Raw genomic sequence first — 22514 nt, 5'->3', positions numbered from 1 at the left:
TACCGGTAAGTAAACCATAGGCCAGGTCAAAAGCAACAGAGTGCAGTTGTGGCCAGCAGCACAATGTTACCCCAATCCCAGAAAAGATATTTAAACCACAGAGGTAATAGCAAGCCTGAGGAGGGCAGAGTGGAGGAGAGGAGCAGCAACAGGGTCAGGAAAGGGGATGAACTCGCCTCATTGTGCTGGGCTGGGTGGTGAGCTGGAAAGTTATCCACCCTCACCTCCCTTTGGGGATTGTTTCTGGACAGGAGAAGGAAATAAGCAGGTCTTCGGAAGATTGCAATAGGAACATCAGGACACTAGAGGGAACTAGAGGCAAGCATAATGGAAAAACAGAAAGCCAAAAAGGTGTTTGTGGTCTCCGTGATAAGATAGGTGTCTGCATCCTATCGCCCCTATAGAATGGGATATATTGCAGCCTTACTCCCATTTCTCAATGGCAGAAGAGTCACAGGTTGTGCTCTGAGGGTTTCAGAAAAGTAAACTCTCACATGCACACTATTGCATTTCTACTTTTTTTTAAGAGATTGGTTCCATTTTACAGCTGAGGAACAGTGAGACAAAATAATAATCAGTGCATTCATCGAATTCTTCAGCATAAATAATAGTTAACTAATTGAGCGTTTCTGAGAATCTGCAAAGCAGATTCTCTTTAGCACTGAACAGCTGAGCTTAAGAATAAACTAAAAGTTCCAGCACTTCTCTCATGAGAAGTTAAATACTGACTTCACCTCCATTGCTAGCAAATTACAAAGAAGTAATTTGAAGCTTTTTAAGCTCTTTTCTGCACCAAAATACATGCCTGCACCACAGTGGAGGCAGCAGTGGTTTTGTAGCGATGGCTATATACCACCCCACTCCTTCTGTTAGTGAAATATTAGGGCCATATGTACTATACATTTAATGCAGTATTATAGCACTGTAACAGTCTTGGCTTACCCCCAAGAGTACAGTGGTACCTCGGTTTTCAAACGCAATCCGTTCCAGAAGACGGTTTGACTTCCGAAATGTTCGAAAACCGAGGCGCAAATGGCTGCCTGCAATTTCCATTCAGAAAATTGAAAAAAAAAACCTCAGCGGAAGCTGTTTGATTTCCGAGGCTTGTTCGAATATGGAAGCAATTATTTCTGGGTTTTCGGCGTTCAAAAACTGAAACGTCCGGCTTCTGAGACACTCAAAAACCAAGGTACCCCTGAATCAGGAAGTTTTGTTTGTTAAAGGTGCTGAGAGTTGTTAGGAGATCCCTATTCCCCTTACAGAGCTACAATTGCCAGAGTGGTTTAACAGTCCATCACTTTTCGCAGGGAACTCTGGAATCTCATACCCTCCAACATTTCTCTGATGAAAATAGGGATATCCTAAGGAAAAGCGGGACATTCCAGGACATCCTATTTCATAATAATTTTACAATTTATACACTACCCATGTGACTGGGTTACCCCAGTCACTCTGGGCAACTTCAAACATACTGTATATAAAAACATTTTTAAAAACAAAAAAACTTCCCCATACAGAACTGCCTTCAAATGGCTTGGGGGTCTGATAACTCCATACCCTCCAACATTTCTCCAGTGAAAATAGGGACATCCTAAGGAAAAGCGGGACATTCTGGGATCCAGTCAGAAACTGGGACAGCTTCTGTAAATCTGGGACTGTCCCTGGAAAATAGGGATACTTGGAGGATCTGGAATCTAGCTCTGTGGGGGGAAATGAGGGTACTGAGAGTTGTTCGGAGACCCCTATTTCCCTCACTACTAGAGCTACTATAAGGGAAGTAGGAGTCTCCGCATAACTCTCAGCACTCTCAGCAAACTACAGTCCTCGGGATTCTTTAGAAGCCATGACTGTTAAGTGGTACAGTAATTCTTCAAACGCATGGTGTGGAAGTGTCCTAGGACTAAAAGACAGGATTTAAGAGATTCACTTAGATCCACGGTAGTCCAAAATGAGCACTTTGTACAAGTTTGGAAGATCTCTCTGGTGGGAGGTGAAAAGGAACATCCGAGATTAAACAAATCACACACACAGTCTCAATGCAGAATACAAAGGCAAGCCAAGACGGAAGACAGAAAGTTATTTTGGAGTTCCTTGGCAGGAGCGAGGAGAATATCTGAAATGGAAAAAGTCCAGAGTACAGTAATCAACAGTGAAATGAGACAAAAGGAAGGAAAGGGGAGAGTCAGAGTCTGGTGCTGTGTAAACACCCCTTTTACATACTATTGCTTTCACTTCTCACTGCTTCCTGGTGATACCTGAGTCGCACACTGTGAGGCTGAGGACGATCAGATCAAGGAGTGTAACGTAAGTACTTTTGGACAAAGTTAATTAAATTGATTTGGGGACAGTATTTTATTTGATCCAGGCCTCAACTGGGAAAGGCCTGAAAGAATAAAATGGTTCTGCTGAACATGAGTAGACAGTTCCCCCCTCATGAACCCCAACAAGGAACAGAAAGCAATTTTTTTATCCCTGCCCCAGTGTGTGGAAGTCTTTTCTTTGGAAAATTAAGGCCTGGGCAAGCTTCTCCTCCTCCTCTCTCTCAAGCATCTCAGCTTAAAGAAGAATAGCAGCCACAACCACACCATACATTTAAAATGCTCTTATACCACTGTAACAGTTATGGCTCCCCACCCCCCACTGCCCCGATCCTGGGAACTGTAATTTCTTCAGGATGCTGGGAATTCTAGCTTTGTAAGGGGTTTCCTAACAAGTCTCATCATCCTTAACTGCTCCAAATTTAGGGTGGTATGGGTGGTTCCCCTGCACAGGGTGCCAAGCTAAGGAGATTAATAATAATAATAATAATAATAATAATAATAATAATAATATCTTTATTTATATGGATACCAGCTGAGAATATCCATAAAAAACAACTGTACCAAAAATAATAATTGTGAAAATAAGATATATTGTTTGGGGGGGGGAGCAATTTTTGTCCTCATTCAGGGCTCCATATTACCAAAGTCCACCCCTGCCTTTAACAAATTAGACTTTCCAGGACTCTTTGGAGGAAACCACACTTATTAAAGTGAGATAAGCAGTGCTTTTTTCCCCAAGAAAAATAGGTACCAGGACTCATCATGAAGTTCTTACAGTAAGTCACCGGAGAAGTGCCGGAACTGTGCTCTGGTGTGCCCTGGCTGAAAAAAAGCACTGGGCATGAGAGTGCTTTAAATATATGAAGTGGATGTTGCATCAGAAAAAGCCTCAAGCTAGATTGTTCGAGACCATTTCTGATGTCACTTGTTCATTCCATAATCTAACTAAGAGATACTTACTAAGACAAAGGTTCTTTCTCAGGGTTTCAGTAATGTTAGCTAGGGGTTAAAAGCATTCCCTTTCGAAAGGAATACAAAACTGTAGGGCTGAATCTCAGGGCTAAGATCCAGCTCTCCAAGGGCCCCCCAAATGATCACCTGGAGAGTAGCAGATTATGGAGGCAGAGGCACAGAGACCCAGCGTCATGACTGTCATGGGCATGCCAGCGGATACTGCGTTTACCCTTTCTTCGTTTTAAAACAACATTTATTATCCAGGCATGTCTATGGTTACAGAAGTTCATTTTACTATTTTTACTTTTAAAACAAACAACCCTTTCCTACAAAGCATGTTCTCCCTCATGGAGAGCACGTGTTGCGATGGGGTCTGCCGAGCTTCCCCTCTGTTGCCAGGCAGGGTCTCTAAAGTTGGCCTGGGGCAACGATTGGTTCACTGGGTTGCTGGGGTAAAAGTTATGTTGCAATTTTGGTGGGAGGGGTAAGATGTTTAAATACTCCGCACGCAGCCTGGAGCTTTCTCTTTGCTGCGTGCAACGGATCACCCGCCTACCTGCCCTAAAGTAAGGGATTGTTGCATTGACCTTGCTATGCCTGTCATGGGGTCGTCTGACGTTGGGGCAGGGGCCTGTTAGGAATTTTGTCCATCTGGCTGATTGGCTGGGCCATTTGGTTTTTGCCTACTGCGTAGCAAATCGTCACAACTTGTAAGGTTGCGGTTAGGCATTGGTTATAAATTGGTGGAGGAGGGGTTAGGATAGGCTGGGCCTGCCCCTCCATGGTTGCTGCGGAAAGGGAATTCCGTTAAAGGAATCCTGGGGCTTGCCATCTTTTCGTCCAATCCCTGGAATGGGACTAGGGCCGGCAAGCCTTTGGGGACCATGCGGATGAGAATTGAGGGTCTGTGACTCAGCTCCATTTCTCCCCGACTTGCTTTCCCCCGCACTGTCTTTCGGTGGTGCCCGGAAATCAGTTCTGTCCCCAGGCGGGGGGACAGATAGTCTTAACCAATGCCTAAACAACCACTCACGGTTTTGTATTTAAATTAAGTTGCGGCCAAAATTATGCCAAAAACCTTAAACAAAAATTAAGTGTGCGTTGTGACTTATTTGGGGGGTGGCTTGGGGACCTCGACACGTAACAACATGGTTTGCATATTCCCAAATAAGCATATGCAGCACCAGGGCAGCAGAATCAAATGCCATTTTACTTGTGTTGCCTTTCTGTTACTATGTGGTTTTTAAAAAATTATACAACTGCACATGTTGAGAGTATTTCTTCTTTAACAGGGTTGGTCAAATGTATTTGTGTGGAGGGGGTTGTGTTAACTTATCAGGCATGTGGAAGCAGTTGTAAAGCATGGAATGGATGTTGGGGAGGGGGACATGTTAATTGTGTCATTCCCCTCCCTAAATTTTCTGAATTTACAAGGGAAACAAGTGGCAGAGAGTCTGGTTTTTCATTCCCCCCCCCCCACTTCCACCTCTCAAAGTACAACTGGGTAAGTATCCTTAGGCCATGTGGATTACATGTTACAATTATTATATTTAGAATTATTGTTCTGCAATTTAGAATGCTTCTATCCCGGTTTATAGCACAGAGGCTTTCAGAGCAGCTTATGGATGAATCTCAGAAGAAAACCACACTCAAATCTACTACAGGAGCAGAAATCACATAGTATACCCGCCTTTTTCCTTGGTGCCATACCAGGGCAGCAGCTCCCACCAAAATATTCTGAGATAAAGGCGTAGGAGTGAGCAGCTGGAACTTGCTCAGCCCCTGATGAGGGCTCTTCCCTTCCTTTCCTAACAATTCATAAGAGCTGCATTATAAACTAAAGAATGCAGTTAACAAACAAATTTGGTCTCTTCCTGTTCAAACTCTTCCTATTAGAAACGTTCATGATGTCAATTCTGCCATCAACCTCAACACAGTCATCAAGACTAAGATCAAAGTTCACAGTGGCAATGCAAATTTTGGTTATAACCATGTTTTAAAAGCAATATTTCCTTCCCTGCCCACGCCACTGGAAAGAGCAAGAAACACTTTACTGATAAGATACATAAAACTATTGCATGCCCCTGTCTCATGCTTAGAGGTCTGTGTGGGCACCAGCATGCCTAATAAAAGTTTAAATGAGTCAAGAGAGAGCTAGATTAGGTCAAGAATAATGCTGATCTCTCCTTCCCTTCCGTGTCTCTGAAGCCCCAAATAGAATCTGGTATAGTTGGTGCACGGCACTATTTTTCTAGAAAAAGAGGTGCCGGAATTCACGATGTTCTCTTATAATGGCAATGGCACCCACCTGAGAGGTGTTCACAACCCAAAAGGAACCTAGCAGAAACTGTTCTCTGCTCTTCATGTTTGTCTGGCACAGTCTGTGGTCCCAAAATTATCTAGAGTACTGCAAATTACAGGTTTAGTGTATGTCCCGTGTTGCCATATCCTGAATCAAGCTCTGCCTCCTGCAATTCACCGCCACCCTGATCCTTCACTTGGTTTCACATCATCTGTTGGGCAAGGCAGGTGTTCCCAGGCAACCTGCCATTGGGCTGAGCAGCAGGATCAGGGCACCTCCTCTACCTGCTCCACCAGATAGTAAACCAATGGTAATGGCCGGCTTGGGTACCTCTGGGTCCCGCAGCCACGCAGAGGCAGGAGATAGAATACTCCAGGAGGAGGACATCTGGTCCAGTGGTAGGTGCCCACTGATATTCCTGCCTGCTCTGATTTGTGAGGAAAAGTGAAGAGTTTAAGCTGCTCTTAAAATAAACCCACAGTGATTAGGGAGCTGGGGCTCCAAGGGCCCAGATCACGTTCATAACCCGAGGTTCCACTGTATTTGCCCAAATCTGAGCGGTTATTTTTTAAAAATTGTATCTTTGGTTTGTTTGTTTGTTTGTCTTTTTGCAGATAATGGCTAATAGAACTGTGGTGCTGATTCCCCAAACTAATGCCAGTGTTATCCAAGCAGGCCAGGGAATCCTTGGTACTGTTACCCTACCACCAGGGACGGTACAATACATACAATATGCAGGCCAGCAGGTTGGAATCCCCAACAACCAACCTCAAACAGGGTGGATGGAGAAACTTGTCAAAGTGGAGGCCAAGACTCTGGGGGTAAGTGTATTTGAGATCTGCCAACATAGAGGGTTAAATGAATATTGCATATGATTGCACTGTTGCTCCCTGGCAGGGGGGTGAGGAAGAAAATCAGTTTGGCTTGCGTTTTCCCTGGAAACCTACCAAATTTGCACTTCCCAAAACAATAGGCAGACTAAAATGCAGTTCTCTGAATTTTGTGATACAGTTCTCCAACCAAAGAAACTTACATGTTAGGGGAACAGGTTCTGCAGATGCATATATTAATTAACATGTCATACAGAAATGTGTTATAGTAAAGGAAATGGCTTGTAAAATGTGGAGGGGGGTATGTTATGCCTACTACTTGCATGGAGAGGGAGCAAGGTCCAATTTACTAGCAGGCTCAAGGGGGGGGGGCTGGGTGAGCATCATGAGGTGAGGAGAATGTGTTTCAGTTCTGAATTTACCAAAGGGAAATTGATGTGCTGTTTTGTGCATTTTGTTCCTACAGGCCATCCAGATCTTAATTGGTTTGATACACATTGGCTTTGGGAGTGTCTCAGCTGTTCTTTGTACCTGGCTGTTGACTCTTGCTACTCTTGGAGGTTACCCATTCTGGGGTGGACTATTTGTAAGCAGAATATTATTTGCCTTTTGAGTGACAGTGTGTATCAGTGCCTATGATTTTGAATTTAGACTTTGCAGATCTGCATCCAAATCCCTGTTCAGGTGGTGACTCCTTGTGTGTGGAGAATAGGCAACTGGTAACAGAATAGTTGTGTCATTAAGAAGGCTTTCCCTGAAGTACACTCTATTTATTTTAAGGATTTGTAATTGTAGAAAAGGCTTCATTTCTTGAGTATATAGTTTTTAGACATCAGGCTTAAATGCATCTTTTCTAGAAAGCATTTGGATTAAGTAAGCCAGTGTCTAACCCATGGCTCTCCAGTTGTTCCTGGACTACAACTCCCATCATCCCTGGCTATTGGTTATGCTGGCTAGGGCTACTGGGAGTTGTAGGCCTTTTGCCAGCTATGCCCTCTTCCAGCACTCTCCATTCCATCCCATCCCTCTCCTCCATGGGAATTCTACTTCAGCCAGCACTCTGAGGTTGCCAACCAGACTCAGTCCTCACTAGGCTGTTCTGAGTTTTTTCCTTCCTCTTTTCAGTTCCTACACCCCACCCCAAATATCTTTTGCATTTTTGAAACTGGGTTTTCCTAAGCTTGCTGATACCATCCCCCCATTTGCCTTTTGTGTGGATGGTGTTACTCTGGCTACACAAGGGACAGCACTTAGAGAATTGAGGCTGCTATTTGAATATTTGTGATTATGCAGGTATGTGATTCTAACATGATAAAAACCCCCCTTTAAATCCATATCAACGAAAAGAAAAGAACTCACACTGAAACTCACCTACAGGTGGTACCTAACACCAAGGAAACTAGCGCTAATACACCCAGGAACCTCACCAAAATGCTGGAGAGAGTGCACCTCCACAGGCACATACCTCCACATGTGGTGGGAGTGTCCCAAAATTCAACTATTCTGGACAACAGCCATACAAGAAATATGTAAAATAACTAAGCAAGTAATAGACATCACCCCAGAATTGGCCCTACTAAACATCTTCCAAGACAACAATGCCCATTTACACCACAAAGAACTCATAACCCACCTGCTCTCAGCAGCCAGAAACATCATAACCAGACACTGGAGAGACCTGTCAGGAGTAAGCATGGACCAATGGTACCAAATAGTATGGGAAACAGCCCTACTAGAAAAATTAACTAATAAACTGAAACTGACACGGGGACAAACGGAAGAAGACGCCTTCACCCCGGTATGGCTCCCCTTTATCACATACACAGCCCAACAGGACAATGACAATAATCCACCAACAGCATACAAATCAATATGGCTAACCTGATCCAAAACACCCACCCACCTCACTCACACACGAAAACAAAGATCACCACAGCCAATCACAAGCAAACAATCACACCCTAAGCCAACCCCAACCTCTCTCACCACCAAAGGAACACAAGTGAACAACACAAGCAACGCTGACACCAAACTCTACATACATTAAACATAATAGAAACACCGCCACCCGACCCCACCCCCATCCATCCTCCCTCTCCCCACCCCCCCTTTCTTTTTTCTTTCTGTTTTCTTCTCCCCCTAATGCCTCAACAAATGAAATGGATTTGTAAAAACGTTACATGGAAGAAGAAGAAGGGAAAAAAAAATACGAGGCACCACACTTCTGTAAAACAAGAAAATCCTTAATAAAAAATATTTTTTTAAAAAAAAAACCCAATGCTTTTCTTCCTAGAAGGATAAACTAGTGAACTTCAAGAAGAAAAGGTTCTGTTATCTGATATAACCCAGTTTTTTACAGTAGAGAGCATGTTTTTGAAATTTCTAAATGAACTTCAGTCAAATGTGTCTTTTTCCTTGTTTTGTGCAGTTCATTATTTCTGGAACCATGTCGGTGTTAGCTGAGAAATATGGAACTCCCTGTAAGGTGAGAGAGAAAGAAATGTGAGTTTTAATCTCTTCTATGATCCAGGAGGGACGCGGGTGGCGCTGTGGGTAAAACCTCAGTGCCTAGGACTTGCCGATCGTATGGTCAGCGGTTCGAATCCCCACGGCGGGGTGAGCTCCCGTCGTTCGGTCCCAGCTCCTGCCCACCTAGCAGTTCAAAAGCACCCTTAAGTGCAAGTAGATAAATAGGTACCGCTTTATAGCGGGAAGGTAAACGGTGTTTCCGTGTGCTGTGCTGGTGCTGGCTCGCCAGAGCAGCTTCGTCACGCTCGCCACGTGACCCGGAAGTGTCTCCGGACAGCGCTGGCCCCCGGCCTCTTAAGTGAGATGGGCGCACAACCCTAGAGTCTGTCAAGACTGGCCCGTACAGGCAGGGGTACCTTTACCTTTACCTTTACTATGATCCAGGAAATGCCAGTTAATGTGTTTCCTTCTTATTACAAATCCAAGGCCATATTGACAGCTTCCTCTGTAGATTCATTTATTGTAAGCCCAAGTTCTGAAACAAGGAGCCTCCATCGAGTCCCACCCTCTGTTCCCATAAACATCCATCTTGACCAGACCAGCCTTTGTCTGAAATGAGGACCCTCTTTGGCCAATGGAGAATGCAGAGGCAGCCTTGAGTCTGCCAGCTGGACCTGTTGCCCTTCTTTCAGGACTCTAGCAAGGAACTGTGCATTCGCTGTGCCCCTTCTGATATTCCTCACTGGCATATGCAAATTCTATCCATTTATGTGAAAAGCAAAAGAAATTACAACCATTTTTAGATTCCCCACTATAGGCCATGGGGGCAAAACAGGTTTGGATTTCACTAATCAGATGCTAACCTGAATAATAAATCAAATCGGAATGACCCACAGCAGGCCTGAAACAGCTACTTCCAAACACAACAGAACTTGCCATAGTTGCTGAGGCTGATGGGAATTGGAGTGTGAAAACATTAGGAGGGTGCCAGGTTTGTGAAGGTTGATTGCTCAACAAACTAAAAATTATTTTTCTGTAAGGGAAATACTGCCCCCCCCCCCCGATTCAACACAGGAATTGTGTTGACATTTAATTCATATTAAGAACTCAATAGATGAACATTCCTGAACAACTACTTTCCTTTCCTTTAAACATCAAAATAGGTAGAACAATCCATAGTATGACGCATGTTATATACGTATAATGTATACAACAAAAATGACACAATTTGAAGGAGCTCAGTAACTAACATGGAATTGTTTTATGGAGGTTACCTTAATTCAAAATATTGCCAGAACTGCTAGAAGCTCTCCCACAGAAGAGTCAAGATAGGCAGCTTCATGTTCTTATCAGATAATTTAACTTTAAGGTAACCTTGTGTTATGAGTCTGTGGGGTTCCTGGGCTTCTCTTCTAATTCTTGAGGTTAGTAAATGTTAACGTTTTATCACTACTTAGAATATTGAAATGGAATGTCAGGCACTGGATTTAGGAAAGTGCTAAAATACAGGCCAAACCAGTTTTCCCCTGACCAGAAACCTGCCTGGCAGAGGAACTATCAAGGGGGGGAAAGGAAGGAAATGGCTGGGATGTTAAGCAAATAAAGGACAGGTAGACAGGCCAGTAACAAAGCAGAAATTCTGTACCAGCAGGCAAATAGGGAAAGCCCCTCCCCGAGCTGGGTGAGTAAAAAGACAAAGCCTTGGGAGAGCAGTTTTGGGGAGGATTGCATTTTTCCTGTTGTAAGCGGGAGGAAAAAATAGTTGTATTTTGCAAACACAGCAAGCTGAAGAGACGGGGAGTCAAAGCACTATGTCAGTGTGAATCCAAGGTGGTAGTCATGGGAGAAATGCAGTGTAATCCTAGAAGCTTCTCCATTGCAGGCTCAGGTTGTGTATATGTACATGTAATTAAACTATATATCATAAAGACATCACAGTCTCCGCTGTGCCTCATTTCTAAATGAAACACAAATGCAGGTATTTCAGGTAAGCACCTGGACGCCTGGAATCCCACACTGCGTGGAGACTGGGGTGGCGTGTAACACTATACAGTGGTACCTCAGGTTACATACGCTTCAGGTTACAGACTCCACTAACCCAGAAATAGTGCTTCAGGTTAAGAACTTTGCTTCAGGATGAGAACAGAAATCATGCTCCGGCAGCGTGGCAGCAGCAGGAGGCCCCATTAGCTAAAGTGGTGCTTCAGGTTAAGAACAGTTTCAGGTTAAGAACGGACCTCCGGAATGAATTAAGTACTTAACCTGAGGTACCACTGAACTTGCTTTGTACTTTTTGGAGCCTGAAAATGACATTCTTTGTTTCTTTCAGGTGCGAAGCAGCGTAGGAATGAATATCACAAGTGCTGTAATGGCATTAGTTGGCATCATTCTTTATTTGGTAGAGCTGTCTGTAGGTCCTTTTCGTTATTATCCATATTATTCTGAGACTGGGGAAAGGTATTATTGGGCAAAGGTAAGTGAAAAGAACGCTATGCAGAACTTTGGCCTTTGGACTAATCAGTGTATATGAGAAACAACTTATGCGAACCCGATGGAACTTCCCCTTCCTCTCCTCTCCCCGTGTGCCCCCCCTCCAAATCTGCAGGTGAGGAGTGAGAGGAAGAAGAAGAGGGAGGTGTTCTGTTGTACTCACAGAAGTTGTTCCATGACTGCAATGATTCAATTTTATGTCTTTATGGGCAGCATCCAGAAAGAGGGAGAAATCCCAATCACCATCAGTTTTGCTTTCTGTTTTCAACACATCACTTTTCACTGCTAAAGAGACTAGCCACTATTTAGTTTAAAAGGTAGCTTGCCTCTTCAGCAGTGAAAATAGCAAGCATAGCTGAAGCTCTCCACATGGTTCTCCTACCCACCCAGGTCCCTTCTTTGCATTTTGGTTTGTAGCTTTGGAAACCCAGCATTCTGGCAGGCTCTGAAGCCTGGACAGAAATGCCTGACCATTTGGTCTTAAGCTGTTATTTCTCCATAGCTTACTACAGTTTGTTCTCTTTCAAAAACAGATGAATACCCACTAGGCACCAGTTCTGCTACTTTAAGGCCTCCTCCATCATGTAGATGGAGCTACATGACTCAGCCTGTGGACAATGTGGCCCTTGGTCACAGGCTCTGATTTTGCCTGCCATTTGGAATGGTACGCCAGATTTAAAGTTTTTATTGGTGTTGTTTTACTTTTAAAAACATTTTTTACCTTCAAAGTTTTGGGATGGCAGATTTTCTAGAATTCTTGTTCAAGGCAGCTTTTGGAACTGGTAGTCAGTGTAGCCTTTTACAGCAGTTGTTAGTGCTGTGTTGAAAACTATCCTCCAACTGCTGGAAGAAATTCTGCCCACACAACAGAGGCTTCTTTCATTCTACCTCATTCGCACAGCACTTTAGATTTATTGTGGCTCTGGGGAGGCAGGCTACCAGACTCTTGAGATCAGCACACTCAGTGATTTTGCTTTTAAATTAAGTTCTTCATTTTAGCCTCAGAATCACAGTTGGAAGGGACCCTGAGAGTCGTCTAGTCCAACCCCCTGCAATGTGGGAATCTCAGCTAAAGCATCCATCACCTCTGCTTAAAAACCTCCAGTGAAGGTTTATTAGTGCTACTATTATTACTGCTCCGTGCTTGCTACTTACCTGTGCAAACATCTTTCCACTAAGAAGTCATTCTGTTACTGAAAAAATTACATATCCCCAATACTAGCACTGTAATATTTTTGTCCCTGAGAAAATGCTATTTATCCTTATAGCTAGTGCATCCATTCCGTCATGCTCCTTCTGGGGTAGTTTGTCCACCTTTGGTCTCCACCCTGCACTCAGCTCTCACCTGTGGCTCCTAGAAGCTTTCAGCATGTGACAGCAGCCACATGCCAGAAAATGGCTTCGGTTGGCCAGTTAAACCAGGTGATGGCAGCCGATGGGTCTTAAACCCTTGGTGAGTTAAGGACTTCCCCTGCAAGCGAAGACAGGCTCTGGTGAATTGAGCAGATAAGACCAGTAGCAGATCCAACAGTCAAGAAGGTGGTTTCTTCACATGCTGTAGAGGGAAGTGAGCTCATCAGCCTGGGAAGGTAGCCCATCTAGGAGAAGAGAAACTCTGATCCTAAACCTCTGCTGCCTTGCAGGATATATTCAGGAGAAGACAATGCTAAGGAGCAAATGCTACATAAATCCAGAGTGCAGTCTAAGATGGCTGGGTGGTGCTTTATATGCTTCTTTCCAGCAACTCCTGCAGCCTAACTGGTGCCAAACTGCTTTCCTTTGGACCACATGAGCATGAGAGGGGGTGGGGTCATGTCATCTGGGCAGCCCAGGACCTTCCTGCACACTGCCCAGGCTTGCACCTTGGGAAGTTCACTTTGGTGCTGATAACGCAGTGGTCTGTCTTCACCCCCAGAGACACACTCCATTGTCTCTTGATGCCAACAACAACTTGCAGTTGGGAAATGCCATTTGGAATATGGCTATGCAGTTGCCATGGGCTCCCATTAGATAAAGTGGCGTCATTGTACATGAAAGGCAGAACTTCTCGCTCTGCCTCTTCCTTGAGCTGGGGAGTGAAGAGAAGGTGTCTTGTTTCAAAAAGGGAAGGGATGCAACAACAACAAAACCAGACATGGGATTCTTCCAGCTCCAGTTTCTTGCATGTTCTGAATGTTCGCCCTCGGTGCTGAGTTCTGATGTTGTTTGAAATCAGAAATGCCAGCATAATGACTTGAGTCACTATATTATAAACAAAAGAAATTCCCTTTTGAGGAGGCAAGATTAATTTGTCATGAAAGCTGACAAAGCAAATAAGACCAAGGGGTGGTGTTCATTTCAGGGCAGACTTTGGAGTGCCAAAATACCTTCAATTCATGCATAAATGCACTGACATTTCTGCTCCTTAGCATTCTTCCTAGCTGCTGCTTTTCCTTCACAAGGATGTGCTGCGAATGACATAGGAGGGTTAACAAAGAGGGTATTTTTGGATGTGAGACTCAAATTGGCTCTTCCTTTGTCTGGTCTCATACAAATGTAAACCCAACAAATGAGAATGTGCGCAGGGTTGTTCTTTTGCAGATATCCTTTAAATGAGGCTCAAATGACCATGTTTAGAGTTGTGTGAGGGCATTCCAGGTTCCACTGCCTACCAAACAGTGTCAGTCCTGGGTTGGTAGCCCTGCTTTGGGATGCTGCAAAACACAAACATGCTATGAGGGTCTTTGCCCAGGTTCAAATTCACCAGGGGTGAAACTAGGTTTTATTTCACCCAGGTCAAAGACCCAGCATATTTGCATACACACACATAGAGGCTGGGAGCCTCAATGGTGCCCTTTTGGAGGCTTCATCCGGGGGGGGGGGCAGACAACTAACCCCCCCCAACCCCAGTAGCTACGGCACTGTACTCTCTATCCTTGGTTTTACAATTGTACGTTTCAAGAGGTATTTGTATGTGAAGCAAATGCTTTAATCAAATTATTCAAAATCACCATTACCAGCAGATTTTCCTAGGCTGATTCCCAGAAGGTTACACAGAAGATGGAGACTAGGACACTTTTTAATGTTGCAACTAAACTTAATTGGCAGTACTTTGAACTGTATATGATAAATGACTTTCTACCCGCTTCTGTGCTCCACAGGCTGTAAGTACTGGGCTTGCCGTTATTCTCCTCTTGTTCAGCATTCTGGAGTTCTGCATCGCTGTCTCATTAGCACATTTTGGGTGCCAGTTAACCTGCTGTTCCAATGACCCGGTAAGCATTTGATACCTTGCTTAAAGTTTAAGCAGATCTTGTTGAGAGGTTTGGAGAGGATTATTCCTTTAAAGATTATGTTTCCACCCCACCCTGTCTCCAAAGAGCCACCCACCACTTCCACATATATCCTCACAACAACCCTGGAAGGTAGTTCAAGGTGAAAGTGAGTGACTGGCAAGCTTCATAACCCAGGAAGCTTCATAACCAACAACTTTACCAGCCATTTTTTGCCCAGAGAACCTACAGGTCTTTGCCACTACTTTATCACTGGTATAAAAAGTGTTAGAGTGTGTGGAATATTTTCCTTGAACACATGAAACAATACAACGAAGAAAAAGTACACCCTGTTACTGAGGACTTCTCTCATGAGTAAACTTGCACAGATAGATGTACATACCTGGAGTCTATTGCTGTGAATCCAGTGCTGATCATAAACACTCCTTTAAGAGGAAACACGAACCCGAAACAAATAACCCAGTTTATCTCTAAACTCGGCTGAGAGGGCAGGAATCTTTTTAAAGAAGGAAGTCCCAGACATTTTTGTGTTCATTTACCCCCTTGCCCTTGCCACCCCACCAGCACCATCCTGCTCTTGCCTGCATGGCATGGGGGTGGCCACAAAGCACCAGCTGTGGCACCTGCAAAACGCTTGTGTCAGCGCTGACTTCTGGTAAGATCTTGCTGAAGTCTAGCACCCTTATCTCAGAACATCCAGCCATGGGGGATGTGCTCCTCAAGACATGAGCCCAAGCACTGTGTGATTAAGCCCATTGTTCACATTACACCAACATATAGTGGTACACTATGCAGTAGTAGAATATGGAGACAAAGGTTTTATTCCTTGTCCCAGTTTACCTAGGCAGGATTTACCTGTCATGCAACTTTTAGAGCAAAACAGAAGGATTTGGAGAACTGCAGAGCAGGAAGTGCAGTTGCAAATTGATAATCTGCCAGCTCCAGCCTTTTTCCGATATTTTAACACTGATCCTCACACAATCAGAATTGCTCGCTGGCACTGCCCCTTCTGTGATGTTCTCGCCCTCATTCATGATGATGACCAGAGTGGTGGCGGCCCCTGAATGCTGCCAGGATGGCGATTATGACAATGGTGATGACGTGGTATGTGTCTTCTTCTGATGAATTACTCTTCTGTTATACAGGCAATGGTTTATATTCCCTACACTGTTGATACGGCTCCCACTGAAGGCAATTGTGTTCCTCCTCCTCCTCCAGCTTCTGCTCCTCCTCCAGCTTACAGTACTGTGGATTCTTTCCCCAAGAATGAGTGAAGAATCTAAAGGAGAAGCTGTATATGGAAGATGCTGCTAAAGGAGTGAAATTAATACTCATTTGCTTTTCTGTCTTTTTTGGCACATATATCCATTTTTAATAAAATGTTATTAGAATTTAGAAAGAGGAATGCAAAGATTATTATCAAATATCTTTTTTAAAAAATCAGAACTAAAATGTTAATCTTGATGAAAACACAAACCCAAAGGAAAAGAAGAGGAAAGGGAGGAAAGACGAGAGGAGTGGGGAAAAAATTGAAAGAGAAAAAATAGAATTAAGAAAATAAATAACTTCTGATTCTTCATCTATCAGCTCTATATCAACATTATTCAACTCATCCACTCCAATATAACACCTGTCAAAACTACTTTCTATAAACCAACATTAACTTCAGTTCTCAAACCCAAATGTCATTTATTCATTTTCTTTTTCACGCAAAAATTCTATAAGAGTTTTCCAGTCTTTACTATATGTTTACAATGACTTTTCTCTGATTAAACATGTCAATTTTGCACTCTCAGCTAAGTTCAATAATTTTAATAACTATTCCTCTGTTGTTGGTAATTATGAGTTTTTCCATCTTTGTTCATATAAAAGTCTTGCCACCGCAATCATATATTGAAATAAAGGTTCTAGGGGTCATAGTAGATCAAAACTTAGTCAACAGTGTGATACAGCAACAAAAAAAGGCTAATGCAATTCTATGCTGCATCAACAGAAGTATAGTTTCCACATCAAGGGGAATAATAGTACCACTCCAATCTGGACTTTTTTAAACAATTGCAAACTAATGTGGGGAACTGAATTTTAAGATTGGAGAAATTAACAACTGAGAGGACCCAAAATTGATATTCTCCCATCCCTAGTAGCAAGGAGAAACCCCTTTTTAACCACTAGTCACAGGTATATGCAGCCTTCATATCTGGGTCTCAACCACAGGCTAGCATTTTCGCCAAGAGTTCTGCTATGTATATCTGTCATCTTAGAGCTTTTGCAATCCTTATCAGATTCTGTGCATCCTAATTCTATCAGGTAGCTGCTTAAAAATATCCTTCTAAAATGGCAAATTTAGGGACTGAGGTCTCTAGACCTGCCTTTACAAAAGGCATTGCTAAAAGCATCCTTGAAATATACTCAGAGTCGCAAAGTGATTTCATGCTCTTTATTCAGCTCATAGTGGTGAGGAGGAATGAATGAATGTCCCCTCAAAGTATCTGCTTTATATACATTATTTACACAATGGGCTGCACATGATTGGCTAATTCCAGGATTCTACTGTAGGCCAATCAGGTTGTGGATTCACTTCTATCTGGAGCATGATTGGGTGGTTCCTGCTAACCAATCATACTGCTGCATTGTTCTAGGACCAATCAGACTGCTGCATTCTGAATCCTATTGTTCTAGGACCAATCAGACTGCTGCCTTTTGGAGCCTATTGTTCTAGGACCAATCAGACTGCTGCAGTTTGGATCCTATTCAACTCAGTACATAACACCCCTCCCCTCTAAGTTCCAGTCCTGCCCGGAAGGTCGCATTCATAGTCCTCAAGGTACGCCGGTGGCCTACGTGTGCGTTGCGGCCTGGGGTGTTCCCTGGTCCGGGGTTCAGGTTCTGGCTCGTGTTCCAAGGATGGGGCTGTTTGGTCTGGCGCAACCGGCTCGCTCAGTCGTGGTTCTGGTTCCGGTGTCCTTTCGGCCTCGCGGGTCCTCTCTGTATTTACTGATTCTGCCTCTCCTGCTTGCCCCTGCTGCTCTATGGGCCTCACTGCCCCACTGTTCCCTTGGGACTCCTCTGACCTGTCCTCCTCCTCCTGGTTTTCTCCCGGGAATCGTCGCCGTATCTGGTCGCAGTGGCGGCGCCAGCATTGCCCCCCATCTGTTAGCACCTCGTACGACACGGGGCCCGTGACCCTGGTGACTGTGGCAGGTACCCATGCAGGGCCTGCCCCAAAATTCTTTGCGTACACTGGGTCCTGGGCCTCGAAGGTCCGGGGGTTCCTGCCTTCCCCCACCACTACCTCATCCTGAGCTCTATCGGGGTGAAGGCGGTCCAATCTGATTGCAAGGCGCCGACCCATTAGTAGTTCAGCGGGGCTCCGGCCAGTCGTTGAGCTGGGGGTGCTGTGCTGTGCTAGAAGGAATGTGGCAAGGCGGTACTCCCAATCCCCTTGCGTCATGCGGCGAAGGGTGTCCTTGGTGGTCCGCACCATGCGTTCTGCTTGGCCATTGGTGGCAGGGTGGAATGGCGCCGAACGGATGTGGCGGATGGCGTTCTGCACTGTGAAGGTTTGAAATTCTCCTGATGTAAATGCAGTCCCGTTGTCTGAGACGAGAGTGTCAGGGAGCCCGTGGGTTGCAAACAGCCTGCGTAGTACCCGGATGGCTGCAGACGTAGAAGTGGACGGTACCAGTGCGACTTCCAGCCATTTGGTGTAGGAGTCCACCACTATGAAGAATGTTTTCCCCTGAAAGGGGCCAGCGAAGTCCACATGCAGGCGTGACCATGGTGCTCGGGCGGACTCCCAGGACTGGACTGGGGCCCTTGGGGGATCTGGGCGGGATTCCTGGCAGGCCTGGCAGTGTTTGACCCAGGCCTCTATCTCTCCGTCGATCCCCGGCCACCACACATAACTCCTGGCAAGGGCCTTCATTCTTACTACCCCTGGGTGTGTCTCGTGTAGGGCTGTGAGGACCCTTTTGCGGAGGGGCTGGGGAACAACGACCCTGCTTCCCCATAACAGGCACCCCTTGTGGGCTGACAGTTCATGTTTGCGGGTTGTGTAGCCGGCGAATTCTGGCCCGGGGCTGCGGCTGGGCCATCCCCTCCACACCCAGTCCAGGACCCGGGAGATGACCCTATCTTTCTTGGAATGGTGTGCAACTTCTTGTGCCTGAATGGGGCGGTCAGGAAGCAGCTCCAGGCTCATAACCTCTTGTGCAGGTGCTGGGTCGGGGCCTGTTTCCGGTAGTGGTAGCCTGCTGAGGGCGTCTGCATGGCCCATCGCCTTTCCAGGGCGGTGAATCAGTGCATACTGGTAGCTGGCAAGGAAAATTGACCACCTGAGGACGCGAGGAGACAGCACTTGGGGGGTCTGCTTTTCGGGGGCAAACAAGCCAAGCAACGGCTTGTGGTCAGTCACCACGGTGAAGGGCCGCCCGTACAAGAAATCATGGAATTTTTTTACTCCCTTCACGATTGCCAGACCCTCCTTGTCGATTTGCGAGTAGTTCCGCGCGGTTTCGTTGAGTGTCTGGGAAAAGTATGCTACCGGTACCTCTCTTCCATCCGGGAGTTGGTGTCCCAGGACAGCGCCGATGCCATAGGGCGAGGCGTCGCATGCTAGCACCACCGGCAGCCTCTCGTCGAAGTGTGCCAAGACCGAGTTTGAGACAAGCAAGTCCTTGACTGCCTGGAATGCGGCCTCCTGGCGCTGGCCCCACACCCAAGGGGCCCGCTTGTCCAGGAGTCTGTGTAGGGGCTCCGCTACCGCCGCCTTGTGGGGAAGGAAGGAATGGTAAAAGTTCAATAATCCCAAGAAGGCCTGAAGTTCAGTCTTGTTCTTGGGCGCTGGGGCATCACAAATGGCCCGTACCTTGTCCCCAGTCGGGTGAACCCCTTCTGCATCCACCATAAATCCCAGAAAGTCCACTTGAGGCACTCCTAGTAGACATTTTTCCCGCTTCACCTTGAGACCCGCCATCTGGAAACGGTGCAGAACAGTGCGGAGGCGGTCCTCAAACTCCTCTGGTGTGGGCCCGGCAATCAACACATCATCAAAGAAGGGGGTGACACCAGGAATCCCTTTAAGGAGAGAGTCCATTAGATTCTGGAATATGCCTGGTGCCACGCTGACCCCGAATTGCAGCCGCTTTACCCTGAACGCTCCTCTGTGCGTCACAATCGTCTGTGCCTCTGCTGTGGCCTCATCTACTGGCAGCTGTTGATATGCTTGGGCCAAGTCCAGCTTGCCAAAAATTTTCGACCCAGCCAGGGTGGCAAGGACATGGCTGACCACTGGCACTGGGTATGCATGGGCCATGAGGGCCTTGTTTATGGTACATTTGTAGTCTGCGCAGATGCGGACCGAACCATTAGGCTTGACGGGTGTGACGATTGGGGTTTCCCAGGGGGCATTAGGCACCGGCTCCAGCACTCCTTGCTCCACGAGTCGGTCCAATTCCTCGTCTATACGGGGTTTCAGGGCGAATGGGACCCGGCGGGCCTTGAGCCTGACTGGTCGTACTGCGGGGTCAAGCTGTAGAGCAATGGGGGGGCCCGTATACTGTCCCAATTTCCCATCGAAAACCCCCGGAAACTCCTTGCATATGGCGTCCACGTCCACTTGTAAGCTCATGTGGTTCACCCCGGTGATGGCTAGTCCCAGTGGTCCAAACCATGCCAACCCCAGTAAGCTAATGTAGGGGCCCTTGACCACAAGCAAGTCCAGTTGCCGCGTCCGCCCTCGGTATTGCACCCTGAAGGTCCCCACCCCCATTGTGGGGACCTTACGTTTCTGGAAGTCCCGGAGGGTGAATGGGGCCGGCCTGAGTTTGGGACCCCCAGTAGGACACAGTTTCCTTAAGGTCCTTGCCGAGATTATGGATAGAGTTGAACCCGTGTCAAGCTCCATGCGGCATGGGGCCCCCTCTATCTGTACCTCTACATAAATTTTCTCTACGTTGGGGTGGGGCAACTGGTATACCTGGAAGTCTGTGAGCTCCGTCGAGTTGCCTTGGTGCGTTGGGCCCCGGGACCTGGGGCTCTTGGATTGGTCATCTGATGCCTGGCTTCGGGTGGGCCGAGCCCGACACACCCGGGCGATGTGTCCCAATTTTCTGCACTGCCTGCACTCTGCGTTGCGGAAACGGCAGGTCCTCCTCTCGTGACTTTCTCCACAGCTTGCGCAGTTCCCTCCTTCTCGTCGAGGCAGCTGTGGTATGTGGGCTGCTTGAGTGCGCTGCTGTACTCGGTGCACCTCCTCCCTGTCGGATCCCGAGTCGTTGGTGAGGTCTTCGTGGTGGACCCTCGGTTGGGACGGCTGGCTCAGCCGTGCCTCTTGCGTCGACCTCTCAGCAGCTTCCGTTGCCAGGGCCTCCTCCAGAGCGACCTGGAACGTTAGGTTCTTCTTAGCGTAGAGGCGTCGTTGCAGCTTCTCATCCTTCAGGCCACCGACGAGGCGGTCACGAAGCATGTTCTCCAGCTCTGAGAAGTTGCAGAACCGGGCAGCTTGGCGGAGAGAGGTCACAAACCCAGTTATGGTTTCCCCAGGGGCTTGCCGCTTTGCGTAGAAGGCATTTCGACGAGCCACCACTGAGGGCTGTGGCGAAAAGTGCCCCTTCAGCTGTTCCATTATTGTTTTGTATGGAACAGTAGCGACGTCTTCAGGCGCAAGGAGAGCCCGGGCGATTTCAAATGTCTCCTCTCCGCAGACGCTGAAGAATATTGCCCTCTTCTTGGCGTCTTCTTCATCGGTGACCCCTTTGGCTTCTAGGAGGAAGGTGAAACGGGAGGCGTACGCTTCCCAGTCTCCAGATGCTGGGTTGAATGGCGAGAAGCTGCTGTCAGTTGCCATTCTGAGTTCCTTGTGTCCCGGAGCTGAAGCCTGGATACACGGTGCGAGGCAGCGGTGCGGCAGGTGGCGGTGCTGCGGTGCTGTGTGTGGCAGTCAGCTCAGCGGGATCCCATCCTCGTCGCCAGTGAAATATACTCAGAGTCGCAAAGTGATTTCATGCTCTTTATTCAGCTCATAGTGGTGAGGAGGAATGAATGAATGTCCCCTCAAAGTATCTGCTTTATATACATTATTTACACAATGGGCTGCACATGATTGGCTAATTCCAGGATTCTACTGTAGGCCAATCAGGTTGTGGATTCACTTCTATCTGGAGCATGATTGGGTGGTTCCTGCTAACCAATCATACTGCTGCATTGTTCTAGGACCAATCAGACTGCTGCATTCTGAATCCTATTGTTCTAGGACCAATCAGACTGCTGCCTTTTGGAGCCTATTGTTCTAGGACCAATCAGACTGCTGCAGTTTGGATCCTATTCAACTCAGTACATAACAATCCTGAATATTAAAAAAATAATAATGGAAAAGCAGCATATTCCTCACATGAGCCTCCCAAGAACAGCTATTGAATTGAAGGCCAGACTTATTTAGGAGGAAGAACAGTTACATAAGAGAAAGAGCTGCTGAGCTGCTGCTCCCCACCCCACACTGAACAATCACAGCCTCCCTCCTCTGACACAGTTAACACGCAGAAGCAGGGCTCAATATTATTATTTATTTCATTTATGAACTGCTTTCTATTAAATGAAATTTTGAAGTGGTTTCACAACAGGATGTATAAAAAACAGCCAAAATGATTCCCTACATAAAAACAAGTGTAGCACAAGGACGTTGGGTGAGAATTACATTAATTAATTGCATATACAAAAATAATGTCTAATCCAATCAAGATACCAACTGATACTTCCACATAGATCAAGGGCCCAACCCCTCTCTGGTTAGTGGAGTTAAGTGCTGCCTCTAACTCAGTTGACTGCAAATTGTAAAGAACACAAGCAGGCTTTTGTGCAGTGTTGGATTTATGTATAA

General features: G+C 46.2%; 1 protein-coding gene across 3 annotated transcripts; it reads left to right on the top strand.

Annotated features, from left to right (window-relative positions):
* Nucleotides 1-1866: 1866 nt before the first annotated feature.
* LOC309337718 (membrane-spanning 4-domains subfamily A member 8-like) lies at nucleotides 1867-16159 on the top strand. 3 transcript variants are annotated; one of them, XM_081854435.1, is made up of 7 exons: nucleotides 1867-2304; nucleotides 6192-6398; nucleotides 6874-6993; nucleotides 8836-8892; nucleotides 11206-11349; nucleotides 14507-14620; nucleotides 15784-16159. In XM_081854435.1, the coding sequence occupies exons 2-7, from the start codon at nucleotides 6195-6197 to the stop codon at nucleotides 15910-15912; spliced, it is 768 nt and encodes a 255-aa protein (XP_081710561.1). In that variant the 5' UTR covers nucleotides 1867-2304; nucleotides 6192-6194; the 3' UTR covers nucleotides 15913-16159. The 3 variants fall into 3 exon arrangements, with proteins under 3 accessions (XP_081710561.1, XP_081710563.1, XP_081710562.1); XM_081854437.1 differs by lacking the exon at nucleotides 1867-2304 and adding an exon at nucleotides 3429-3539; XM_081854436.1 differs by lacking the exon at nucleotides 1867-2304 and adding an exon at nucleotides 3735-3841.
* The last annotated feature ends 6355 nt before the right edge of the window (nucleotides 16160-22514 follow it).

The sequence above is a fragment of the Podarcis erhardii genome (assembly GCF_964252035.2).
Source record: "Podarcis erhardii genome assembly, chromosome: 1".
NCBI lineage: Eukaryota > Metazoa > Chordata > Lepidosauria > Squamata > Lacertidae > Podarcis > Podarcis erhardii.
This window is presented reverse-complemented; position numbering and strand designations above follow the sequence as displayed.

Coding starts and splice junctions, on each gene's coding strand:
- LOC309337718 (XM_081854435.1), top strand. CDS start 6,195: ATGGCTAATAGAACTGTGGTGCTGATTCCCCAAACTAATGCCAGTGTT. Junction 6,994..8,835: donor CATTCTGGGGTGGACTATTT/GTAAGCAGAATA, acceptor TGTTTTGTGCAG/TTCATTATTTCTGGAACCAT. Junction 8,893..11,205: donor AATATGGAACTCCCTGTAAG/GTGAGAGAGAAA, acceptor TGTTTCTTTCAG/GTGCGAAGCAGCGTAGGAAT.